At 36.3% G+C, this 25,709-nt stretch overlaps 1 protein-coding gene across 1 annotated transcript; it reads left to right on the top strand.

The window, feature by feature from the left end:
- The first annotated feature begins 439 nt into the window (after positions 1 to 439).
- On the top strand, positions 440 to 2,121 carry LOC148787847 (uncharacterized). Its single transcript, XM_088881410.1, has 5 exons — positions 440 to 700; positions 882 to 1,098; positions 1,304 to 1,455; positions 1,647 to 1,735; positions 1,839 to 2,121. Exons 1-5 carry the CDS (start codon positions 440 to 442, stop codon positions 2,119 to 2,121), a joined length of 1,002 nt encoding a protein of 333 aa, XP_088737536.1.
- The last annotated feature ends 23,588 nt before the right edge of the window (positions 2,122 to 25,709 follow it).

Below are 25,709 nucleotides of genomic sequence, written 5' to 3' on the forward strand. Positions count from 1 at the left end.
AAAACCAAATTGTTTTACGAGTGTTATGAACAAAAAAAAAATGTTCCAACAAGGAAAGAAAAGCATCGGCTCAAATGGAAGGTCCAAGGTTAAACTTGCCGAAACGCTATGAATTTAGCAAATTACGAGAACATCCTTGATAAATAAATTTTAGCCATGTAAAATGGGTAGGTAAAGGACGAAACAGTATTTTACCTTTACCTACTCTAAATAGCATCATTCTTGGAGTAATATAAATACCTCCCCTCAAGGGGACCAATGTTCTCGTGTGTCTTTTCACAAAATTGCACAGAGGCCGACTGCGAGAAGAATTCTTCAAATTAATGATGCACATGGGACCACTCACACAGAGCCGAATGTTGTGAGCCATGAATTTGTAGCTTATTATCAGTCCTTGTTGGGAGGAGTTCGATGCTGTGAGGTTATGGATTTTCGATACATGGGGCCATGGGCGCAATATGTATTATCTGATGAGGAGGCCTCACAGCTTGTCTTGCCATTTATGCCGAAAAATGTGAAACTTGCGGTATTTGATATTGCTGATGACAAAGCTCTGGGGCCTGATGATTTTTCTTCAAGATTCTTTAAAGCTGCTTGGCCGGTGGTGAGGAGTGAGGTCACTAACGCTGTTCTGAATTTCTTTACAATGGGGAGGCTACTGAAGCAAATTAACAGTATGTTTTTTGCACTTATTCCTAAGGTACACTCCCCTATGACTGTTGCTGATTTCCGCCCTATTTTGGTGTTGTAATGTTTTGTATAAGATTATTGCAAAACTACTTGTCCAAAGATTGAGTGTGGTGTTGGACAAGTTAATTAGTCCCTGTCAGGCTACATTCATACCTGGTAGAAGTATTAGGAACAATATTATGTTGGCACAGGAACTCCTTACCGGCTACAATCAAATGCAGTTACCACGGAGGTGTGCGTTAAAAGTGGATATTTGCGAGGCCTACGATATAGTAGAATTGGATTTTTTGTTAGCTGTGTTGCAACTCTTTGGGTTTCGAGTGGTATTCATGAAATGGATTGAGGAGTGTGTCACCACTACCTCATTCTCGATGGGGATGAACGGAAAACCGCATGATTTTTTCACAGGTGCCTGGGGCCTTCGATAGGGCGATCCACTCTCGCCATACATATCTGTACTTGTGATGGAAGTGATACACCTGGTATTCTTACAGATGATCGACCAGGACGGGGGCTTTACCTTCCATTGAAAATGTGAGCCTTTTCATCTTTTTCAGTTGGGGCTCGCTGATGATCTCTTATTGTTCTGACGTGCTGACATTGACTCCATTAGAGTATTCAAAGAAGGATTGGATCGGTTTGGGACGTGGTCAGGACTACGACTTAATGTGGAGAAGAGTCATCTTATTATCTCCGATCTGCACAAGGACTGAAAGAGCAGATGTTAGCGGTGATTGGATTTCAGGAGGGGCTTCTACCGATGAGGTACTTAGGCCTTCCCTTGATCTCTTCTAGACTATCTATTTCTCACTGTCAACCTTTACTAAAAAAAATTGATGAACGTACTGTTGGTTGGGAGGGCATGACACTCTCATATGCGGGGAGGGTGCTAATTATTAAATCTGTACTCACAGCTCTGAGTGTTTACTGGGCTTCGGCATTCATACTACCAAAAGGGATTGTTAATAACATTGAGAAGCGCCTGCGGACTTTCTTATGGAAAGGAAAAGGGAACAGTGGTTACGCCAAAGTGGCGTGAAAGGAGGTTTATAAACCACTGGTTAAGGGAGGATAAGGGTTGAGGGATATTAGCACAATAAACCGTGCTCTCATATGTAAAAAATTATGTGATGTCATCCGTGTAATAGGACTTCCATTTGGGTTGATTGGCTATACCAAGGGCGACTACGTGATGCTTCAATATGGACTATCCCTGATCATAGAGGCTCGTGGGGTTGGAAGAAAATGGTCCGTCTGCGAACGTGGCTGCGACCAATGGTAGAATACCATATTGCAGATGGAGTTGGCTTTTATCTCTTGAAGGACCCATGGCATCATCTCTATCCTCTTATGGAGAGATTCCTGAGGGGGCCGATCACCCTTGGTCTTCATGAATCCATCAGACTTAGCTTTGTCATCCAGGGAGATTAGTGGCAGTGGCAGTGGCCTCTCATTACCGACATAGAGTACTTGGAGATTACACACATGCTTCCACCAATTTATGGGGATAATGATCGAATTATTTGAAATTTGCCGATGGAACCCCTACGATCCAGGCTCTATACCGATTATTTGATCCACCAGGCCCGAAAGTAGGTTGGGCTTTACTACTTTCGAACGCTTTAAAGATACCTCGCCACATGTTTATCTTATGGCTTGCTATATTGGAGAAACTACCTACGACGGACAAGCCATGGTTATCTCACTTAGGTAGATGTGTATTATGTAATGAGGATGAGGTGGAGACACACACACACCTATTCTTCCGATGTCGATACAGTCGCTAATGCCTTCGCGCTATTAGACGAGTTGTAAGCTTTACGTGGCCTAATAGAAATTGGATGACAGATGCTGAGTGGGCTGCAAGGAAGTGGAGGGGTAAATATATCATCAATGTGGCCTATCGCGCATTACTAGGTGCATGTATCTACCATATATATATAGAGAGAGAGAAATCTTAGGCGATTCGAGCATACTGAGCGGAACCCGAACATTGTAGCTAGCTTAATTGTGGAGGATGTTAGACAGCGTATACTTGGCATTACCTTAGCTAGCTCTGTTAGTACACATGCACTTTATAAATTGTGGCGTATCCCTTGGCCTGTCGAAGGAAACACTACTTGATTCATGATTGTTGTATTATATCTTTTTTCTATTTATGAAAATTACATTACCGAAAAAAAAAATACCTCCCCTCATTTGAGAAGAAAGAGGGGATTTTTTATAGGAGTTCTAGTGCATAGTGTGTTGAATCCCATCCTAATAATAAAAATCTAGTTGGCCTCGCTTCTTGCTGACATCAGTACATAAATGAAAAAATTTAAAATCTCGCATTTATTAAGATAAACATTGTGGATTAATTCTTAAATATACACTTGAATGTGAAAGTTTATCAAATTTAAATTGATAGGTTTAGAAATATATAAGACACATATTATAGCTTATATATAAAATAAAATTTAAATAACCCACTTTTAGTTTTTTAATAAATAAATAAACCTTATTTTATTAAAGATTTTTGTATAACCTCTTCATTGTAAAATTATGCATTCCAAAATTCTTGAGTTACTCTTAACTATATATTTATAATTATTTTTATACGATAGAAACTAACACATATATACTTTTCATATAATTTATATATATATATACACATGTATATTAAGTTAATTATTAGGGGTGTTTTAATTTTTAACTTGACTATAACAAGAAAGGTAGCAAAAATCGAAATCTCAGGAAGACAAAACTCTCAAGCAAGTGGTTCCAACTAATTTTGCTCTCTTTAAAACATTTAGCAAACAATCACCAAACAAATTGCTTTAATTAATTTGCACGTTTGTTATTGTAATTGTACTCCACTGCACACTTTGATACGTGACTGTCGATTACTTAAAAAGTTTTACATATCAAACTTCTCATTGTCAAAGAAATGAGGTGCTGATCATATCAGACCAGTGAATTTTGACAAAACTTGTTGATTTTTCAAAAGATTTTTGAAAGGACCTATTCACCCTTTCTCTGTAAACCTCCTGCCACTCTGAGATATCGTCATCGTCGTCATCATTATTAGGTCAAATTATATTTTTAATCCTATACAATAAGGTCCAAGTTATTTTGTCTGTCGTTTCACGTGAATTTTGAAATGGTCTTAAAATTTATTTTTTTTGAAACATTTAGTCCTCATCACAACTTCCGTAGAAAAACATATAGACGAAAAAATCATGTGTCCTGCACGTGGCCGTTATTTTTCAATGAAAAGTGGTTTTTAGGACTAAATGTGCACACAAATCGAATTTTGAGACCAAAAAATATAGACCCTCGTATTATGTGGGACGAAAAATACAATTTTTTTTCAACATTTTCCGTCGCAGTGGATATCGGGGACTGCACTCTCAGTACCAATATGTGCCAAATTCACAAAAAATATTATCCTACTAAAAAATTATAAAAGTAGTGAGTAGGATCGAATCCAAAGAAACAAGTTTTAAATTGATTCCTTCAAGAGTAGAAATAAAATAAAATGGTGGGAGTTTGTTTTAAAATCTAAATCTAAAATTACTAGAGTAAAATAGTCTTCAAAAGAGGAGTAAATATGAGAAGAATATTTCAGTTAAAGACAAGTTGCCCAATTCCACGGTTGATCATATATGTGAAGATGACAATCATTCATGATAGATAAATTGGTTATGATCATTGGTATGACCTAATAACCTCAACTTTCTTTACCTTGTGGATAGTTAAGGAACGTCCGTTGACTAAATCTCTAATCAGTAAACAATCTTAGGAACATTCTCAAGATTTAATTTACCGATAAGACTAAGTTAAAAAGGCCGAATTCTAACCAATAAATTTCTACGAGATTTAAGTTAGATTGTGCATTCCCCACAACATAATTGAAACCACTACATAATCAATTATGTTGTGTTACCGCTAGTTATTGAACGAAACGAACAATTACGGATTCGCAAGTTCAATTGGCTTGGCAAATATTCATGACAATGAACAATGGGTCCTATTATTCATAAATTAGATTATTTATAATAAAGCACATAAAACAACACAAATATCAATATGGATGAAAGTAGGAAACACAATTTAGATCTCACAACTCATTGAAATTAAGCACTCACCAAGTCTTTAACGAGAATTAAAAGATCTAGCCAACATGCTAAAGAGAGAACATATAAGAAAAAGAGAAATATTATAAAAAAACATAGAGAATATCCCTCAAAATTAAGAGATCTACAGATCCAAAGGTTCAATGATGTCTATAATGTGAATTAAATCACACACACACACACACACACACACACACACACACACACACACACATATATATATTTAGTAACTAGTTACCTAATTCTACTGGGTCTAACAAATGTAAATTTCTAATTGAACTAAAAAACCTAAAGGAATTAAAACTATTTTCTTTAAAAAGTTTCTCCAGCGATTATAGTCTCCAACCATCAAAAGGTATCCTAATCAGCTTCAAATCTGTCCAAAAATCAAGTCTTGAACCTTTCTTTTGCAGCCATATTCCCGTAGGATAAGGCATGGCTACGCCTAACTCTTCCTTCTAATCTTTCCACATGTTGATTTTGGCTTATTTTTTCCTTTTTTATTTCATCAATCTATTATAGGCTAATGCTGCAATATAATACTTGATTAGGTGCATTTGATCAATAAAAGAAAGCAAAATATTACTTGAAATTAACACAAAATGCGCTCCTATCAAATGTTGGCGCACTTAATCCTTTGTTCGTCCTCGATGCAAAGAAATACAGATTGAAAAAGGTTTAAGAATTTCGTTCCAAGCTTCATGAGATTGCAAACGAAAATACCTAAACAAAAATTCGGTTAAGTGTTCAAAAAATAATATACCACATAATAAAAGACAACTCAACAAGCTTCAAGCAAGTTTTCTGAAGATGATTTTCATGAAAAATGAAGCATGATAAATCAGTGGACTATTCTCTCATATCTCTCAATCCCTCGGGTGTTTTGGCTAAGTGTTTTGCTCAAATGCTTGCTAAGAAAATGCTTCACCATAGGCTTGATTTACACCAAATATCTCCACCACTTATAAGTATGCACACACTTGAATTAAGAGGTCTTAAATTTTGGTTGTAATGGGGTTTGGTTTAGGGGTAGGAATTTTTGGATAAAATGAAGTAAAAATCCAAGAAACCAAGATAGAGCACCAAGTAATAGAAGTAAGAATTCAAGCTTCTCGATATTAACTCATCTAGTGCTCTAATCCATGCCTCACTTCTCATGTCTTGAACTATGCCTTACTTTAGAGAAAGAATGCTTTTTTTTTTTTCTTTTCTTGCATTTCTCGATTTTTTTCTTTTTTTTTAATGCATTTTTTCTTTTCTTTCTTTTTGGCATATTTGTTTCTTTTTCTTTGTCTATTTTGCAATGACGCATAGAACAAGGTAAGCGAATGACATATTAGCTTGTAAACCTCCTTAGCACAGAATATAAGCACAATAGATGAGGTATCCACAAACTTAATGTCAAAAACCATACTTATAATACATTCTTATTTTTCTTGATGCTTTACTAGTCCTTGGGAGGGCCAAGCAGAGGCAAATAAAAAGATGGTAGGGTTTGTTCATAATTGGGGTCATATGTTAAGGAATTAATGCTTATAACTTACTGTAAGCATAAAGATGTGGCCTCGACATGATTCAAAATAAGTTCTTGAAAGACATAATCGTGAAGCATTATCTCTTGAGAGAAGAAAAATTATAAAATTTCATGAGTGTATACGCTCAAAATTCCTCGTAAGGTAGGTTATGTCCATATTTCAAGTCGAACCATCATTTGTAAAAATAAATTCTTAGCCATAAGTTATCTGGAATCATTAGATGCACAATCTTATCACAATTTTCCAAATTATTACTTGATTTACCTAAGTCTTTGATCATGAAGCTAGGGTGAGGACAAGTTCCAAAAGAAAAAGGGTTCTCACATATTCAACAAGCATACAAGGGATGGAAGACATCAATCAAAAGAAAATTCAGTTTTCAAGACAGCAAAAGGAATTCATTCTCTCCAAGATATCAATATTCCAACAATGAACCCACCAAAGTTCAAGTTTCTAGCAAAGCAAGCATCAAGACTCCTTCCCCCTCCCTCCCCCACTTAATTCCACATTATCCCAAATATGGCAAACATGCATGTGGTATGACGAGCGATCAAGGGGTTGGTGGATACCTCCGCTTGAGCCCAATATGCTCGAAGAGCCTCATGAGGTTGTCTTCAATGTGGGGATTGCGTCGGGCTCTTTCATTCAAAGTGGCACGACCCCTTGACGTGCGGGTGGCCATCACCCTATCGTCGTGATCATCTCTTCCTCTTCGGAGCCAGACGGTTTTTCCTCTTCATAAGTGGGATTGTGGCGGGATGAGGAAGCATCTCGAGTTAGTGCTGGACCTACAGGAGCAAATTTATATGCATCATTGTGTGATATGGCAAGGCCCGTTCAGACTAAATAGGCCATGTCAAGTAGCTACATAGGGCAATCAACATGCAAGTTACAACGAGTAAGATCAAAGATTCAAGGTCAATAGCAAAGAGGGTGATATAGGGGCCAAGTATGAGGGGTCGTTTCTTGGTGAGGGTGGACTAGAGTTCGGTAGCCAACCAAAAACCTAGGTTTAGTTTAATGTCTCGCAACATGCACCATAGAAAGAAAACTTAGTTTTTATACAAATACCCGAATTATTCCGATGCTCCGAGAAGTTAAAAGCTAAGAAGTAGTGGTCGTATTTGAGTAAAGGTTCTTTAAAAAAGGAAGCTTTAGACCGATTGTGATAGTAGAGATCGGGATCAATAGACAATTGTTTTCATAGTTCAATAGGATTAAAGTCATCACGAAAATCGCAGAGGTATATATGGTACTCGTGGTGCTGTCGAGTGTAGAGTTAGTGAATCCTAGGGCGATATTGATTTCAGTGATAGACAAAGAGAATGCCCGCCCTAATAATTGGAATTTAAGCACCTGTGGGGTTTCTATAGTGAGACCTGGTGGGATGGTAAATTCAAATGTGGTGTTAAACTCATGAATTAGTTCAGTATAGGCATCCACATTAGAGTAAAAAAAACATCTCCATCCAATGTTATCGAGCAGTAGATTGAAGTTGTCTGAAATATTCAAAGCAGTAAGCGTAAGAAGGTGGAGAACCTTGTAGGGTATAACCTTGCGAACTTAGATGGCGCCATACCGGTCGAGAGCGGTGTGAATTTGGAATTGGAGATTGCCGCCAAGGGACCCCGGGGCGGGTGGTAAGACGAGGAGTGCTTGAGAATTGCGGGAACGCGGTTGAGAAGAAGACCTAATAGTTTTGTACCGTTTTGTGCTGCTCATTTTAGACACAAAGAGAAGTGAAATACAAGAGAGGAGAAAAATAGACAGAGAGAAGAAAAGCAAGGAAAAAAAAATAAAAGGAGATAATGAGGATGTGGTGGAGAGAGAAAAAATCAAGGGGGGTTGGGTGATTGGTTGACATGGCAAGATGGAGAGCAGCGACGGCTGTGGCTAGATAGAAAATAAGGACTAGCAGCGATGCGATAAGGCTGCACGAATTCAACGTCGCGCAACGGGGCCTTTAGGTGTAGTGATGGAGGGGGGACGATGGTGTGACGGCACGGTGAGGTGGAGACGGCAGATCTAGAAATGGATAGTAGCGATGGACGGCCAGGCTAAGGAGGGCAAGTAGCGGCGACCGGTGGCGGAGCCGGGTGTCGAAGTAAATGAGCTAACTTCTCTTCTTCCAAAGTAGAAAGCTTGCTAGAGATGATTCTCGGTAGTGTGTCATTCTCTCCCAAGAATGCATATTTGAAGGCTTGGAAAATTCCTTCAGCTCCAACGTGGGTGCCTGCAAGGTAGAGGGAAAAAGTTTATTATGAGATTGTGGTAGCTCGATGAAAGCAAGAGTGAAGTGTAAGGTTGAAGGGCTTTTAATTCAAAGATGCTTTCTCCAATGCTTGGGTCATGTGCCATAAACTCCTCTAAAACCTTCACTTGCGTAGGTGTGTGGCTCTTTTCCAATGCCAACTTAGTTTGTTTCTCACTATTATATATTAAAAGTTCCTGCACAAGAGGGTCAATTGCATCCAAATAGAGGGCAGTAGGTACTTCATTAGGATATCGCATGGATACATATATATTGAACCTTATAATTTCACCAACAAATTCCATAGTGAGAGTATCGTTATGTACATCAATTTTTGTTTTAGCAGTTTTAAGAAATGGTCTACCTAGAAAAATAGATATAGAATTGAGGGAGTTATCTTTCCTCATATCTATCACAAAAAGATCAGCGGAAAGACCAATTCATTAACTTTTATTAAAAAATCCTCAAGAACTCCCTCGGGGTAAACAATAGAGCGATCGACAAGTTGAATTACTACATTCTTTCTTTCAATGAACCAACATTCAAATATTTAAAGCTAGTAAGAGGCATAAAATTTATACAAGCACCCAAATAGCACATAGCTCTCTTAATACCTATTAAACTAATTTTATAAGGAATAGAAAAGATACTCGGGTCTTTGCATTTAGGGGTAGTTTTTATTGTAGAATTGCAGACACATTCTCCTCCATACTTACCCTTGTTGGTATACAATTCTTTGAGAAATTTGGCCTTAGCAAACCTTACCGAGAAGGGTGGTTTGGCAACTAACACCTTAGGAGTGCTATTGCTTACTTGTTTGGATTTTTTGGCCTGTTCGGAAGAATTACGAATTTTTCCTTTGTTTTGTTCTACTGTGCGTGCCCACGCCGAGTGCTAACTTCGGATTGTAGCTCTTTTCCACTGCGTAAAACAATAGCACTAGTGTTTTGCTTAGGATTAATGATAGTTTGGATGGACAACTTACCTTGGGATTTGAAACGACTGACTGACGAGGGTAATTGGCTCACTTGAGACTCTAAATTATGAATGCTCGCACGGTTTGGTCCAAGTTTTGAACGCTTATTTGAATGTCCTGTTGAAATTGTTGGGTGTTAATAGTAAGTGTTTTCATCATGTCCTCCAGAGACGTACCTTAATTGGAGTTAGATTGAGGAGGTGGCAGCGGTTGTTGGTATGGAGGCTTTTAGGAATTTTGAGGTTGATTACCATATCTTAAATTTGGGTGATCTTTCTATTTGGGGTTGTATGTATTAGAAAAAGGATCATGTCTCCTTTGATGTTGCTCAGAAAAACCGCCAACGGCATCGGCATGTTCAGTTGGTTCCTCATGAAGTGTGGGGCAAGCATCGGTAAATTATCTGAGGATGTACATATCCCACAAGTTTTGACTTGTTTAGTGCCTCCTACTATAATTTTTTTCTACAAGAGAGGTGAGTTTATCTAAACGTTCATCAATTGAAATACTTACCTCATTTCCTTTCCGTGACGGGTTGTCATTCCTATTGCCAAATTGCTGATTATTAGCTGCTATGGTTGTGATTAGTTTGCGTGCTTTGGTAGGAGTTTTGTCATACAAAGCACCTCCACTAGCCGCATCCATCAAGCTTCTATTTACCTCAGTCCATCATTCATAGAAATTCTAAATCAAGAAATGGTCCGAAATTTGGTGATAGGGGCAACTTTCTACCAATTGTTTGAATCTCCCCTAATACTCAAGGAGATTTTCACCAAAAAATTGGTGTATCCAACTTATTTCTTTCCATATGTTTGTGGTTCGTGAAGCGAGGAAGTAGTTTTCAAGGAATTATTTTTTGAGCTCGTTCCAACTAACAATGATCCAGAGGTAGACAATTGAGCCTATCTTTTTCTTTGTCGCCCAAGGAGAAAGAAAAGGTTCTTAACTTGACTTTCTCTTCGATGACTCCTTGAGGTCTCATGTTGGAACATACCACATGAGATTTCTTGAGGTATTTGTGTGGGTCCTCACCTACAAGGCCACGAAAAGTAGGAAGAAAGTGAATAAAGCCAGATTTGAGTTTAAAATCAACATCTAAGGTAGGATATTCAATGCAAAGAGGTTATTGATTTAAGTCAAGGGAAGTCATCTCTTTAATTGTCTGTTTCGAATTTTGAGCCATGATTTTATCTTCAGAGTCTCTAGACGTGGACAGGTCTGGTGCTAAATCAGTTTCTGATTCAGAAGAGGTAGATGCCTCTCCCTTGAGTTGCTTGGTTTCGTTATGGAGTCTACGTGCAGTCTTCTCGATCTCGAATCAAATTCAAAGTCACTTGTACGAGAGGAACGTGGCATCAAAACCAAGTAACAAGAATAATTAGTTAAAGAAAATTAATTTAAAGACACCAATCCCCAACAACGGCACCAAAATTTCATAAGTGTAGAATCCATAAAAAATATTATTCTACAAAAAAACTTGTGAAATGGTTTTAAATTGATTCTTTCAAGAGTAGAAATAAAATAAAATGGGGGGGGGGAGAGTTTGTTTTAAAATATAAATCTAGAATTACTAGAATAAAAGAATATTTAAAAGAGGAGTAAATATGAGAAGAATATTCTAGTTAAGGAGATGATCATACTCAATTCTACGATTGATCATAGATGCAAAAATAACAATTATTCATGATAGATAAATTAGTTATGGTCATTGGTACAACCTAACAAACTCACCTTTCCTTAATCAATAAATAACCTTGAGAACGTCCTCAAGATTTAATTTATCAACAACATGAAGAGCTAAAAAGGCCCAATTCTAACCAAAATATTCCTACGATGATTTATTTATGTTAGATTGTGCATTCCCCACAACATAATCGGAAACTACTACATAATTAATTATGTTGCGTTACCACTAGTTATTGAACTAAACAAACAATTACGAATTTATAAGTTCAATTAACTAGGCAAATATTCTTGACAATAAATAATGAGCCCTATCATTCATAAATCAGATTATTTGCAATAAAAGCACAAAGAACAACAATTTTAATGAAAGTACAAAGCATAAATTAGATGACACAACTCATGGGAATTAAGCATTCATCAAGTCTTTAGCCGGAATTAAAAGATCTAGCCTAGCATGCTAAAGACAGAACACATAAAGAGAAGAAAAATATTATAGAAAAATCCAAAGAATATCCCCAAAATTGAGAGATCCAAAGATCCAAATGTTCAAAAATACCTATAATCTGAATTACATCATATATATATACTAACTAGTTACCTAATTCTACTAGGTCTGAAAAAGATAAATTCCTAATTGGACTAAAATACTAAAGGAATTAAATCTATTGTCATTAAGAAATTTTTCTAGATTATAGTCTCCAACCATCAAAAGGTATCCCAATCAACTTCAAATCTTTCCAAAGATCGAGTCTTGAACCTTTCTTTCACAGCCATATTCCCGCAGGGTTAGGCATGGGCACGCCTAACTCTCCCTTCTAATCTGTCCACATGTGATTTTGGTTTCTTTTTTCCTTTTTTATTTCATCAATCCATTATAGGCTAATGCTGCAATATAATACTTGATTAGGAGCATTTTGGCCACAAAAGGAAGCAAATTATCACTTGCAATTAACACAAAATGCACTCCAATCACTCACATAGCCACCTTATAGCAAAAATTCGACCCCAGACTATCTCCCGAACCAGACTCCCAACTCTGCGGTACCGCCTCAAAATGAAAGTATGACAAATTTGGACCTCACCCTCCGTTGACGCGTCTATGTCCGTCACCAGCACGGCATGATCCGACAAGGCCCAACTATGTCGGAGAGTAGGGCATTTGGGAAGAGCAACAACCACTGCCTATCACCACATGCTCTATCTAGTCTCTCCCGAATTGTGGCAGGTTGCACACGATTATTACACCACGTGAAACAATACCCCATGAAGCCCAAGTCACTCAGCCCACACTCGTCCAAGCAGTTGTCAAAATCCTGCATTTGCCACAACGCGCTACGGCGGACTCCCTGCTTGTCGTGAAGATCCAAGATTTTGTTAAAATCCCCTACACAGAGCCATGGTCGGACCAAGACACACTTAAGAAACTAGAGCAAACACCAGGAATCCTTTCGTATATATACTTCTGGATGCACCTTAAATGCCATCGCGCAGGAAAACCTTCGCTCGCAATGGTAGTGACAATGTGATGGTCCGAGAAAGACTGGACCCAAAAGTCAACATCTTTCCTCCAGAGCAGGAGACCCCCTCCCCTCCCTGTAGAATCGACACCCACGGCAAAATAGTTCAATTGTTGCTTGATCAAATCATATCTCCTAGCATTAGACTTGGTCTCGGAGATGAAATAAAGCCGGTTGTGAAGCTTCACCAGCTCCCGAAGAGCACGAACTATCCAAGGACACCCCAGCCCTTGACAGTTCCACGCTATGATTTTCATGGCTTCAGGTGAGGCTGCAAGGTAGCCTCCACACAATACAGTATCTAAATCCTCATCCACTAGGTGCAAACGCCTTGTGCTCAAAGGAACCGCGGGCCCGCTCCGTAGACATAAGCCCTAAACCCCAAGAACGCACCTTACGCCACCCTCAACCCAATCTGCTTGGAAACCTACTCCCGTCATCGAGAAAGTAATCAGAATGTTAACCAACTTACCTACCCTCATGCTCACCCCTAACCCTGGCTAGCCAACTACTGTTGTCTCGTGAGAGAACATGAGGGTCAAGGGGACCAATTGCTCGAACATTTCATTCCAGCATTGCAGAATCCATCCTATCGCCCTGTCGAGTGATTGCCTGCTTAGGAAGATCTAACGCCATCAACTTCTCCAATACCATCTCTGGCTGTCGCCCCTCCACTTCAACACCCTCCTCCCGAACAAGCGACCTGCCTGGACGACTACTAACCTCCGACAGCACCCCAACTGCCACTTTGCCCTTACCCTTAAGCATTCTCGAGTTCCTTGGTAGTTCGAGGATCCACTAGGTTGTATGGTCGCAAACTACCTGAACACCGCCTCACCCCTCTTGCTCCCCTATGGATGCTCTGGTGCCCCCAAACCCTCCCTAACCATGGTGGGCTAGTGCACCGAACCTCGAACGCTCACCAGAACAGCTGCACGTAGCCATGGACCATAAGGAGGATTTCCCCCTGGGTCAACAAAGTCGTTTGCAAAGTGCAACTCGCAATGTTTCGCAATATGACCAAAACGACCATAAAGATAAAAGAAATTGGGGAGCAACTCATTAGAGAAATGCACCAACAGTTCCTCCCCAATCATTAACTGAACTTTGAGAGCCCTTTTCAGGAGCAGGTTGACATCAAGGCTAACCTGAACACGCAGCATGGATCCCCATGAACCCGTCCCGTCCATCTCCAAGTCCTGAGAACGTCCTAGAAGGTTTACTATCAGAATTGCAACCCCCAAATTCATGAATGTGTTCGAAGAAGTCACACCAATTCAGATCGACATTTATCGGATTCTCATCCTCTCGAACACCATTAAGGACCAATATGTTCTTCTCAAAACTCCAAGGACATTCCAGAAGCCCCTGGTTCTGGCCAATGATATTATTGAATTTCTATGAAACCTACCATCGTCGAACTGCCTGATATCTGTACCTTTGACAGGACTAAGCATACCTCGGATCGAAGTACTCAGAGCATCAAATTTCATAACCCTATTTTAGTGCAAATGACCCACCAAACATAGCTAATGCTTCTCCGACCCCACATGCCAAAGGCCATCTGGAACGATCATACCACATTCCTCATATTTGGTCAACGCAAGAACACTACGTAATCGACAAACCTCCGACTCCATACTAATAGGAAGCGAGTGTGATAGTAGGTTGTCTCAACACAAGACGTAGCCGGACGAATTTCGCTCCAAGACAGACACACGCTTGTACTCCCCAATCGACGTTTAAACCCCTCCTTCTCAACTGCACCCTGTAAACGAAAATAACACAAACAGGAGAAAGGCAACAATTAAAGCGCAAGAATTAAATTATACCCAAACTGCATTTTTGATAAAATAGTCACATTGCAATTATTCTTTACTTAATTAGACATTCTGCTCATTATGTTTTGAATTTTTTTCATTAACCTTAAAAATGAGTTAACTTTGAAATTTAGCTAAGATTTATATATGTATACTTAATTATGAAATTGTGAGTCCTAAAGTTAACCGAACTGGAGCTTAATTCAAAAATAGTTCCATTTTCTCCACCTAAATGCTTGAAAATAGAAGTTGCACATCTATACTATTATAAAAGAAATTATTTTATCATAAAATTTATGAATGCCCAAATTTACCATTTACATCATTTTTTTCTTAAAAAAATAATTAAAATAATAATTTTAATTTTTTTAATAATATAACAATTATATTTTTTTTCCTCACCTCACCCCATATTTATTTTTCTCATTTCATCAAACACCTAGTGTTCTATATATAACCTTTTTTCTTTTTCGAGGTATTCTCTTCCTTTTTTGGGGGGTCCCCGACTTATTTCCACATAACATCTATAAAAAATGTCTCATCTCAATGAATAAGTTCCAAATTACCCCTTTAGAAATTGAAATATGCATAAAATTCCCGTAAACAAAAGACAAAATGTCTTAAAGACACATTAAATTTTTAAAAAAAAGAAGTATATATATTTAATTAACCCCTTCCTCTTATCGTATTCTTCTCTTCAATCGCACAATTTGCTCCTGAATCTTATGTTATTATTTGAATTTTATTCATTCTGTCCTCATTTAATATTCACTCAACACTTAGGTATTAACTATGTTTCTCCCTGACCTCAAGATGGCTCATTCTTTGGCTTGTTAGGATTGGACAAAAAATAAAACTACTTACCAGTTGAATATTTTGATTTTTATAGTTACTAATTGAATTCAAAACAGATAATACACAGACCAAAATATGAAAATCAGTTGGGAAGTTAGATGCTTCTTTTTGAAAATATTATGGTGTCCTTTTAATCTCTTATCCTCAATAAAATTTAAGATAAATCTAATTGACACCCCCTGAAGTCAGATGAAAAGTACACAAATACCCCCTATCTTTTACAAAATTACAGGGAAAAGGTATTATTTTAGTTCGTTAAGTATGCCTAATTTTAATTTTAATCCGATAACTATGTCCATTTTTGTTTAGATTCAGTAACTTACGAAATTGCTTACTTTTAGTCCTCTGACAGATTTTCGGTTACCCCTATGCAACTTTTGAAAGGCAGTTTTAGTCCATATGCACTCATAGGAGTAAAATTGTTCGAAAATCTTCCAGAGGACTAAAAGTAAGCAATTTCGTAAGTTACTGAACCTAAAAAAATGGACATAGTCACCGGACTAAAATTAAAATTAGGCATACTCAGCTGACTAAAATAATACTTTTCCCAAATTACAGTTACACCTCTTAAAGTTATACTTGTAATTACAAATACACCTCATATTTAAAAGCAAAACTTACATACAAACACCCATTAAAAATATTACATTAACACCCTTAAGAGATGTAACTGTAACTTTATAAAAAACAGAATGTATTTCTGTAATTTAATCTAATCTCAAAAGTGTCGATGATTTACCTTAAAATCTAACAATATCTAGTGGAGCAAGTTGTTATGTAACAAAATAAAAAATCAATTAGATTAATCAACGTGGATGGATCCTCTTAAAAGTCTAATAATACAAGGATTGTTTGGAGGACTTTGTGAATCTCAACCCTAACCCTGTCAAACAAGAAGCACTACTAACTAACAACAATTTTTCTACGTGGATGGTAAATATTTCACAAACATATTTATTTCTTTAATGTGCGAGAATAATGACACACACACATATATATATATATATGTGTGTGTTTGTGTGTGTGAGTGGTGATAATCATGATTAGTGTACGATAAAAACATTATATATACGAAATTATAACATGGCACTAACATATATATATGTAACATACCGTTATGAGGTCATTGCAGTTGTCTTAGTTTAATGATGATCCCTTTTCTCCTAAATTCTTAAGCTTAATCATGGTTTTAGCCAACAATTGACGAAGCAACCACTTCCCCTTTTTCACTTCAATCTGCACCTGCACCACTTTAATTACTTCTTGTTGGTTGCAGCTGATGAGGTTCTCATTTTTGTAATTAATTTTGGGATTAATTGTATTTAGACCCCATCTGAAACTACAAAATTACATTTTTTCTTGAAAAGGTTTTGAAATTATACTTACATCCCCTCCAAAATTTACTATTTACACATGATCCTCTTTTGTTAGGATTTGAATGAAAAATATTGATGTTAGTAAACAAACTTTTTAGTTTTACTCATCATTTAACGTTTTTATGTAATAATTTTGTAGTTACGAAGGAGTAAATGTAATGATGTTAACCATGCTCTCTCTCTCTCTCTCTCTCTATATATATATATATATATATATATTTTATATTTATCCCTTTATAAGTACAAAAGTACACGTGAGAATTTTAAATCAGGATCAAAATAAAATTTTATGTAATTTTTTTTTGCTTACATCAATAATTTTTGTCCAAACCTTAATGGGAGTGGGTCAGGTGTAAATCGATAAGTTTTGGAAGGAGTGTAACTGTAACTTCAAAACATCTTCTGGGAAAGCGTAATTTTATACTTTTAGAGGGGATCGAGTGTAATTAAACCTTATTTTTACTTGATGTGGGGTGTGACAACTATTGTATAAACAAGCCGATGGAGTCTTGCTTGATTGATGAGATTGTGAGTTCGAGACCCACGCAAATGGGCGGTGTTTCTTTATCTCGTCTAAACATATATATTGATTTAAACTATTATAATATCGACACTAGTTTTACATGTACTGAATGATATAATAAATCGCATACTATAAACAAAACAAATTAAGGTGTAACAAGTCAAGTCGAGTCAAAAGAGGCATTTTTTCATCTATGACTTGCGTTATTTAATTGCTGAGTTTGAAATTATAATTAAACTTAATTTAATTATGTATGGGATTAATAGAGCTTAATAGAGTCAAATATAAGTCGGGCTGCAATATTTTGATATTTTTAATAAATAAATTAGTTTTATTAACTAAACAAATTGATTTGCGTCAAACTTCAAATTTTACTAAGTAAAAGTTGAAATTTTAATTTAGTGATATATATGGATCAGAAATAATACTACTTGAGAAGAAATTTAGAGTAGTAGTTGGTCTCCGACGTCTCTCTAACAACTCAATATGGGTAAAAAGTAATTTTATTAAAAAAAAAAACATATTCTAATTAGGTTAATAGGCCCTAAAATATTTAGAAAATTATGAAATCATGCTTAAAAGTAGCATGACCTACCAGAAATCACATCATAAAATATTAGACCCAAATAATAACTAAAAAATATAAAAATTAAATATAGTTTGCTGAAATAGGATAAAATTAATACGTTTGGACAATGGTTAAAATGATGGAATTTTTGGACGGAATGGTGGCCCTTTATGAAAGACTATAGGGTGTATAGGTAGACGGGGAAATAGCATTTTTTTTTTTGTAAGTTACACGGTATAACTTAAACTCTTTCTATTTTTGATTTGAACGATTACGGGATTTACATTTTTAGTTCTCTTATTGTGGAAAAGTAATAGTTTTGGTCCCACGATACATTTTCATTAGATGCTTAATGAAACAGAGCACGTGGCCGTTAAGTGAATGAGACCAAAACTGCTACTTTTTAAAAGTTATGGAATCAAAAATAAGAATTTTATAATGTATGGGACCAAAAGTGTAAAGACTCTAACAGACACATGTTATTTCTTCATTAAAATATATAACGTAAATGTGTCATGGGACCAAAAATGCTATTTTTTAAAAGTTGCGGGACTAAAATTAAAAATCTCATAACGAATGGAATCAAAAGTTGAAAGACCCTAATTTATGAAATGAAAAGTACTATTTTCCCATAGGTAGACTATCTGATAATTTCTTTTTGAATCAATAGTATAGTTGTTTACAAATCAAATCTCGCACTTCAAGCAATATATTTTATATTTCTACTGATCCAAACGCTTCCAGAATGTGTGTCACTCGTATTCAACATCATTTGATATATATACACGTGAAAGATTAAACTAATTTAAATAAAGTTTTAGAGATGAGTCTCACATATATATATATATAATAAGAGAAAAATGTAAGCAACCTTTTGTGATATCACAAATGAGCAAATTACCTCTTTATGAAAAAACAAATAGCGATTTACCTCCCTATATTTTTTAAGATACAATAATTTACCTTCCTATGTTTTTTAAAATGAAGCAATTTACCTCCCTGTCTAAGTAAGTAAATTGTTTCATTTTTAAAAATATAAGAGGGTAAATTGCTTTATTTTTTTTATAAGGGGATAATATGCTCATTTTCAATATCGAAGGAGATAAATTGCTATTTACCCTGTGTATAAACTCAAATAAAAATGGTAATTAGTTTTTCAGGCTTGGTCATAAGTAATGCAATGACCAATTTTGATCTAACTTATAGACAAATATTGACGTGAGGATGATGGCATAATCAACTGTTAGTTTGTAGCAAACACTAATCAGAGAGGTTAAGGGAATTTTGTAGTTTGCATGAGACGCAATCTCAGAATTCAGCGTTGCTGTCACTGTTCCATCATTCACATTTCCACCTATTAGTTATCACGCAGCCATCAAACCTCTGATTGGACTTGAGGAGATGATAGTGTTAATTTAACTAATGAAATCAACTTTCTCAATATCTCTCCACCATTGTTCCTTGTGCTCTTGTTGTTAGCTTTATTATTACTGTGTATATATTAGGGTTGAATGCATCCAATTTTTTAGTATTTGGATACAATAGTTAGGGAAAAATACAATTTTCCCCATTGACAAGAAAAACGTGTAAAAATTTCTCCTTAAAAAAGATTAATAATTTATCTCCTTTATATTTTTATAAATACTTTAAATATGATAAGTTTCCTTAGGATTCGAGAAGAAGGAAATGAAGAACGGTGAGCAAATTATCCCTCTATACTGATTATGAACTATAAAGACTCATATTGTATCTGGACATGTTATTATATATATATATGTTATTGGTTAAATATGTTATATTCATAAATATATTAATATATATCGAAATATATTATTTATAAAAATAATATTCATATTTTCGTTCTTCATCGCCAGACCGCCGCTCCCACGTGCCCCTCCACACCGACCCCATTTCCCTCCCCTTGCTCTGCCGCCGCCCCCTCCTGCTCCCTTTTTCGTCTCCGTTGCCACCCTGCCTCTATCTCTTTAATGCAGTTCCCGCCTCCTCCTCCCCCTTCCACACTCGTGCCCATCCTGCTCCCTTCCTCCACAGATCACCCCTCTCCCCAGCTTTACCGCCCCTTCCCCTTCCTCCCACTGGCACCCACCTCCCCTATCACATGTTGTAGATAGTGGTGCATCTTTAAATACCTGTGTAGAGCAGGTTATTTTGATGTTCGCTAGAGCAGGTATCGTTTGTGCTTGTCTGAAAGATAAGGCTCTTTTAATGCTTGTGTGGAAGATAGGATTTTGGTTGCTTGCATGGAACTGGGTTTCTTTGTATTCGTAGAATATAGGGATTTGTTGTGCCTATGTTGAGATAAGAAATTTTTAGTGTTTATATGGACATAAGGCTTATTCTTTAGAGCATGCATAGTCTTTTAAATTAAGGATTAAAGGCAATTTTCATTTCCTAATTTCAGGCCATTCTCTTTTTAATCCCCTAAGTTACTAGGGTTCCATTTTGATCCCGTAAAACTGAAAAAAATCTCAATCTTAGTACAAATTTGGTCGAAAAGTTGAGTCACTCGCCAGAAAAAGTCACTTGCTAGGCATGTGACTTTTTAAATTGGGGCTTGCATTATGATTGGCTGAAAATAAAAGGCTTAAAGGTAATTTTCGTCCCCTAACTTCAGGCCATTCTCGTTTTAGTCCCCTAACTTCAGGCCATGTCTTTACCACATCATCTTTTTCAGCCAATCACAATGCAAGCCCCAATTTAAAAAGTCACATACCAAGCATGTGACTTTTTCCGGCGAGTGACTCAATTGTACCAAATTGAGATTTTTTCAGTTTTACGGGACCAAAATGGAACCCTAGTAACTTAGGGGACTAAAACGAGAATGACCTGAAGTTACGAGACGAAAATTGCCTTTAAACCTTAAATTAATTAGATTAGTTTAAAATAGAATTGAGCTAATTAATTAGTAGATGAGCTTGTCTAATTAATGGATTGGATTCATTAATTAGTGGAGATGGTCTTAAATTAATTATTTGGACTAATTAATTCTTTGGGCTTGATCAATAAATTAGATCTATTAATTAAGTATATTTTGGGCATGTGTATATTTAATACGACGAAATATTCATATGAGTTTCTATTAAGTATTTTATTTAACTGGATTAAATAATAAATCCAATAGATTATTATTGGTCTTGATTTAATTTTTTAGACAAGTTAAAATGAGCCCAGTCCAAATATTCAAACCATAGCCGAATTTGGATGAGACTAAGTCTAGGACACTTTTTTGGAAAGAGGTATGGTCGAGTGAACTCTTAAGAAGAGTTCCACTTGTCCAAGTGGGCTAACTATGCACAAGTAGTGCATGTTTTTTGGAGATTAGGTGTGTAGAAGTTTAAAAGACTAGGTCTTTTGAACATAATATAATACTATCTCCCAGAACTCTCTCTTTATCTTGTTTTTGGTTCTCTCTGTCTCTTGGGGCAGCCATGAGTCACGATGTTTTCCTCTCTTTATCCATGCTTTTGAGTTCTCCTTGAAGCATATTTGTGTTGAGAATAAAAAGAAATCGTTCACACTAATCAATAATGCAAACCGGTTTCAGTTTCTTCCACCGGAGTGCAAAACAGTTTTTATTTCTTCCACCAAATCTAATCCTTTTTAGCAATAGGGTTAGATCTATCTTCCATGGTGTAGGGTGGACTAGTTTTAGAAGGGTTCTACACTTGAACCCTCTAACTGAACAGATGCGGAAAAGGATTTGGAGTCAATACGAGTAACTAATTAGAAAACGAGAAAAGGTATATTTTTGTAGTTACGTTTTGTGCTTGAGTTATTTATCCTTTGCCACTTTATAAAAACTAATTTATTTGATGTATATTGAGTCTTATTTGCACCAAACGCTAGAAAATGGTCAAAAGGTACATCCCATTAATCCAATTTTAATTCCCTTACCATTTTAATTATCATATTGTATGATAACGCCTCATTCCTAGAATGAGGCACAACCTTTCATTGACTGTCTGATCGGATGCCCATTTGTATTTTCATTAAATAACCTTTAGATGATGAACTACCTCTTTAGTCGCCCGATAGAAAATGAGTGAGTCATCAGCAAAAAATATACGTGACACCTTTGGAATGCTTAGAGCCACTGCAATATTAGTGTAGGTGACCAAAAATCCAAGTAGTTGACTATATTATAATCTAGTATTAACAATCTTATTTGATGTGCAATTAAGTATCATGAATATAGTTTATTTAGTGGCCATTAATATTATATATTATTATTATTGCATTTCACTGACAAAGCCCACAAACTAGTTAAACCAATAGAGTTGTGTCGCGCATTTGATGGTGACTATGAAACAACTTTTAGGGCTATTTTGAAAACATTTCAAACCGAAAACTCTCAAAAATGGGCATTGAGGAGTTCTGTGGATACTTACACTAAGTGTTGCATTCATGTGATGAATATCATGTTTTCTCAACGTGGACGTGTGATATTTATGCACTTCATTGTGAGCTTGACAAGTGAGTTGTCAAGTTCAATGAATTGACTCGCATGAGTCATTATATGGAAGCTCATATGTCATGACCGCTAAGACTAGAACTCTTCAACTTTGATAGTATGGAAATTAGTCCTCCGACCTAAGAAGCCATAGTAGCCTTGTGTATGGGGCAGTGTTATCTTGGTCCTGGCAATATGTGACTACAGTATTGCTGTTTGCCAAAAGCCATGCACTATGAGTCAGAATATACATGGAGGTCGGCGTTCTAGAAGGAATCCAATGTCATCATGAGATGATGGTGATCTCCTATGTCTTTTGAACTAAGTTAATCTCTAAAAATCTACAATCACAACTGTTGATCAAATAGAAAAATAGGTTCCCATGTTGATTAGTGAGAAACAAAGTCAAGAGTGGGTACATAGTTACCAAAGTGATGTATGGGAATCGATTTAGAATTTGTGCCCTAGACTTTGATCGAGAGATAGCTTGATGGAAGGACCGTATCAATATGGTATGCACAGTTAAAGGTTCACACTAGTTTCATCTATTTTCTAGTGACACGGACTGTTGCTAGACAACCACCTATGGCAACGAGTACTCTCAAACTAATGAGTTGATCAAGTGTGATTAATTTAATATGGTCCAATTAACCTAGAGCAAGTTATGCTGCTGGTTAAAATGTATATGAGGTACAAGTTCAAGTCTAGCTAAAGGTGGACTTATAAAGGTCATACATAAAATACTAACGATATTGTGAGAAATTAATAGGATAATTAATTTTGGATGGGAATTAATTATTGAATTAATTCTAGAAGAGATATAGGATTAATTTAAAGAATTTTGAATCAATAATTTGAATAATTGAATTATTGAATTGAGGTCCTCCATTATTGGCAGCTTACAGTATGTTGTTCAGTGTACAAAACTTGATGTAGCACATGCTTGGAGTGTCACGAACCGCTATAAGCATGTGCTGATGATCAAGAATGTATTGTCATCAAGACTATCTTTGTAAAGATGAGAGCTTACCACAAGAGATTAAAGGTTTGTGATTTGTGTTGCATTAGGAAAGTCCAAGTAGCTCTACTGTAATCATCAACAACAGTTAATAAGTAAGCACATTTGGAAATGGAATATTCATTGTATGGCCCCCCTATTTCCACATGAACAAGATCAAAGCTATTTTCAAAACTACTTTTACTGACAATGGATGATTTTCTTTGTTGTTTTTCTTGAAGACATACCTCACAATTTTGAGCACTATTGTCCTTAACTAAACCTGTATGAGAAAGAACATAACGGGATACATGGCCTAGTCTTCTATGCCAGGTTTGCCAAGAACTATAGGGAACACTAAGTCCGTAATCTGTGTTGGAAGACATGATAGCTTGTATGTGTTCTTTGTCAAAGGATGTTTTCTTCAGTATGTAAAAATTTCCTAGCAAGTTGGCTACAACAAGCACATCCTTAGTCTTATGGTCCTGTATCAAACAATAAGTTTTGAAGAATTTAAACATAATAGATGAATTACTACATGATTTACTAATAGACAAAAGATTAAACTTTAAGCGAGGAACTAACAAGACTTTATCAAGGCATAGTTTATCATGTATTCTAACTTGTCCAGAACATTTTATAGGTTGTTTAGTGCTACCAACCAATCTTATAAAAGTGTTTTAGGCAGCAGGTTCTATCTTACTTAATATAGAAACATCATTACACATGTGTATTGTTGCCCCACTATCAAGAATCCAAGAATTGGCAAAATTTCTAAAGCTGAATTTCCAGAACGCATACCTGAAAACTCGGTATCATTGTCATTAGTGTATTCTAAAGTATGTGATTCTCCACCAGCAAAGTATCTGTGGAGTTCTGATCTAATTATATCAGACATAGATCTCCCATCAAGAACACTATGCACAGATTCCTCTGGGACAGTTGCTGCAGGTCCATTCTTCTTCCTTTGCTCAATTAGAGTCTTGTACCACTTTGGATAGCCATGGACCTCAAAACATACTTCCTTGAGATGTCTAGATTTACTACACTCCTTACATATTTGGTTTCTTTTGTTTGTAAATCCTTTCTTTCTTGGAAAATTCTTTGCAGCTTCAGGTTTCCTGCATACTTGCATAGCCATGTTGTGTGTGGAATTGAAGTTTCCAGAGTTCACCTCCTTCTGTTTTTCTATTCTCAATACCATGGAATATGCCTTACTCACATTAGGTAGGGGATCCATCAATAAAATTTTGTTTCTTAAATGATCATAATCATCATGTAAGCCCATAAGGACTGCATAAGTTGATTCTCTAACTTATCTTCTGTAGCTCCTTTAGAAGGTCGAGTAATACAAGCTAATTCGTTCCATAACCTCTTTAATTTTGAAAAATATTCAGAAACAGATAAAGAACCTTGAGTCATTGAAGACATTTCTCGTTTTAATTGGTATATCATGGGACCATTGCTTTGGCCAAAACGATTTTCAAGTTCAAGCCATAATCTCTAGTTGTAGATAAGTACAGAAAGCTTTCTACGATTTCTTTAGAGATGGAGTTAAGAATCCAGGATGTTACCATATAATCAGGTCTAATCCATTCTTCTAGTTCTTTTCCAGCCTCTGTAGGTTTGCTCGCCTCTCCATTAATGAAACATAGTTTCATCTTGGCACCTTGTGCAATTTTCACGGATCTGCTCCAAGAAAGGAAGTTGGATCCATCCAACGTGTTTGTTACCAAGCTCTGCCCAGGGTTGTCGCTTGGACGAAGTTTGGGAGTTTCTTGTTCTTCAGCCATTTGATTCTTGAGGTTGTTTGAAGGGAAAAACTGATGAGGAAGAGGTATATGGATATGTCTTTAAAAGTAAACAGAGACCATCATTGATGGCTCTGATACCATGTAAAGAAAGCAAAAGTAATTTTGAAGGAGCACATCATGCTATAGAGATTTAAAGCTGAAATTGCACAGTAAGAAATCAATGGAGTAACAGTAAGTTTCTTGAATGTTTTCAGTGAAGAAGACGAGCTACAGTCAGCCTTAAATAGGCTTCAATCTGGAAACTAACTAACGGCTAAGAGAAACTGTAATTAACTACAAAAGTGCACTAACGTTTTCTAATAATCGTGGAAGGTCACTTATAAAGGCACATTTATAACTTCAAAGCCACAAATACAAATAAAATCGTCAAAAGGGAAACACGACAGCACTATTCCTTTTCTTCTTCAATGAATTGCTACGTGGAAAAGTTGCAGATTCTGTTGCTAGCTGCTGCTTGTTGTAAGCTCTCATCTGTACAATCTTTAAATACTTGAAAAGAACTAAGGATTTGT

This window comes from Sesamum indicum, linkage group LG6, assembly GCF_026168435.1.
Source record: "Sesamum indicum cultivar Baizhima isolate 11 linkage group LG6, ASM2616843v1, whole genome shotgun sequence".
NCBI classification, from domain to species: Eukaryota; Viridiplantae; Streptophyta; class Magnoliopsida; order Lamiales; family Pedaliaceae; genus Sesamum; species Sesamum indicum.

Bases quoted from the DNA above. Each gene is read 5' to 3' on its own strand.
- LOC148787847 (XM_088881410.1), top strand. From the start codon at position 440: ATGGGGCCATGGGCGCAATATGTATTATCTGATGAGGAGGCCTCACAG. The intron at 1,456-1,646 runs GTACTTAGGCCT...TACTACCAAAAG, and splicing joins GAGGGGCTTCTACCGATGAG to GGATTGTTAATAACATTGAG. The intron at 1,736-1,838 runs GTTTATAAACCA...TCCGTGTAATAG, and splicing joins CCAAAGTGGCGTGAAAGGAG to GACTTCCATTTGGGTTGATT.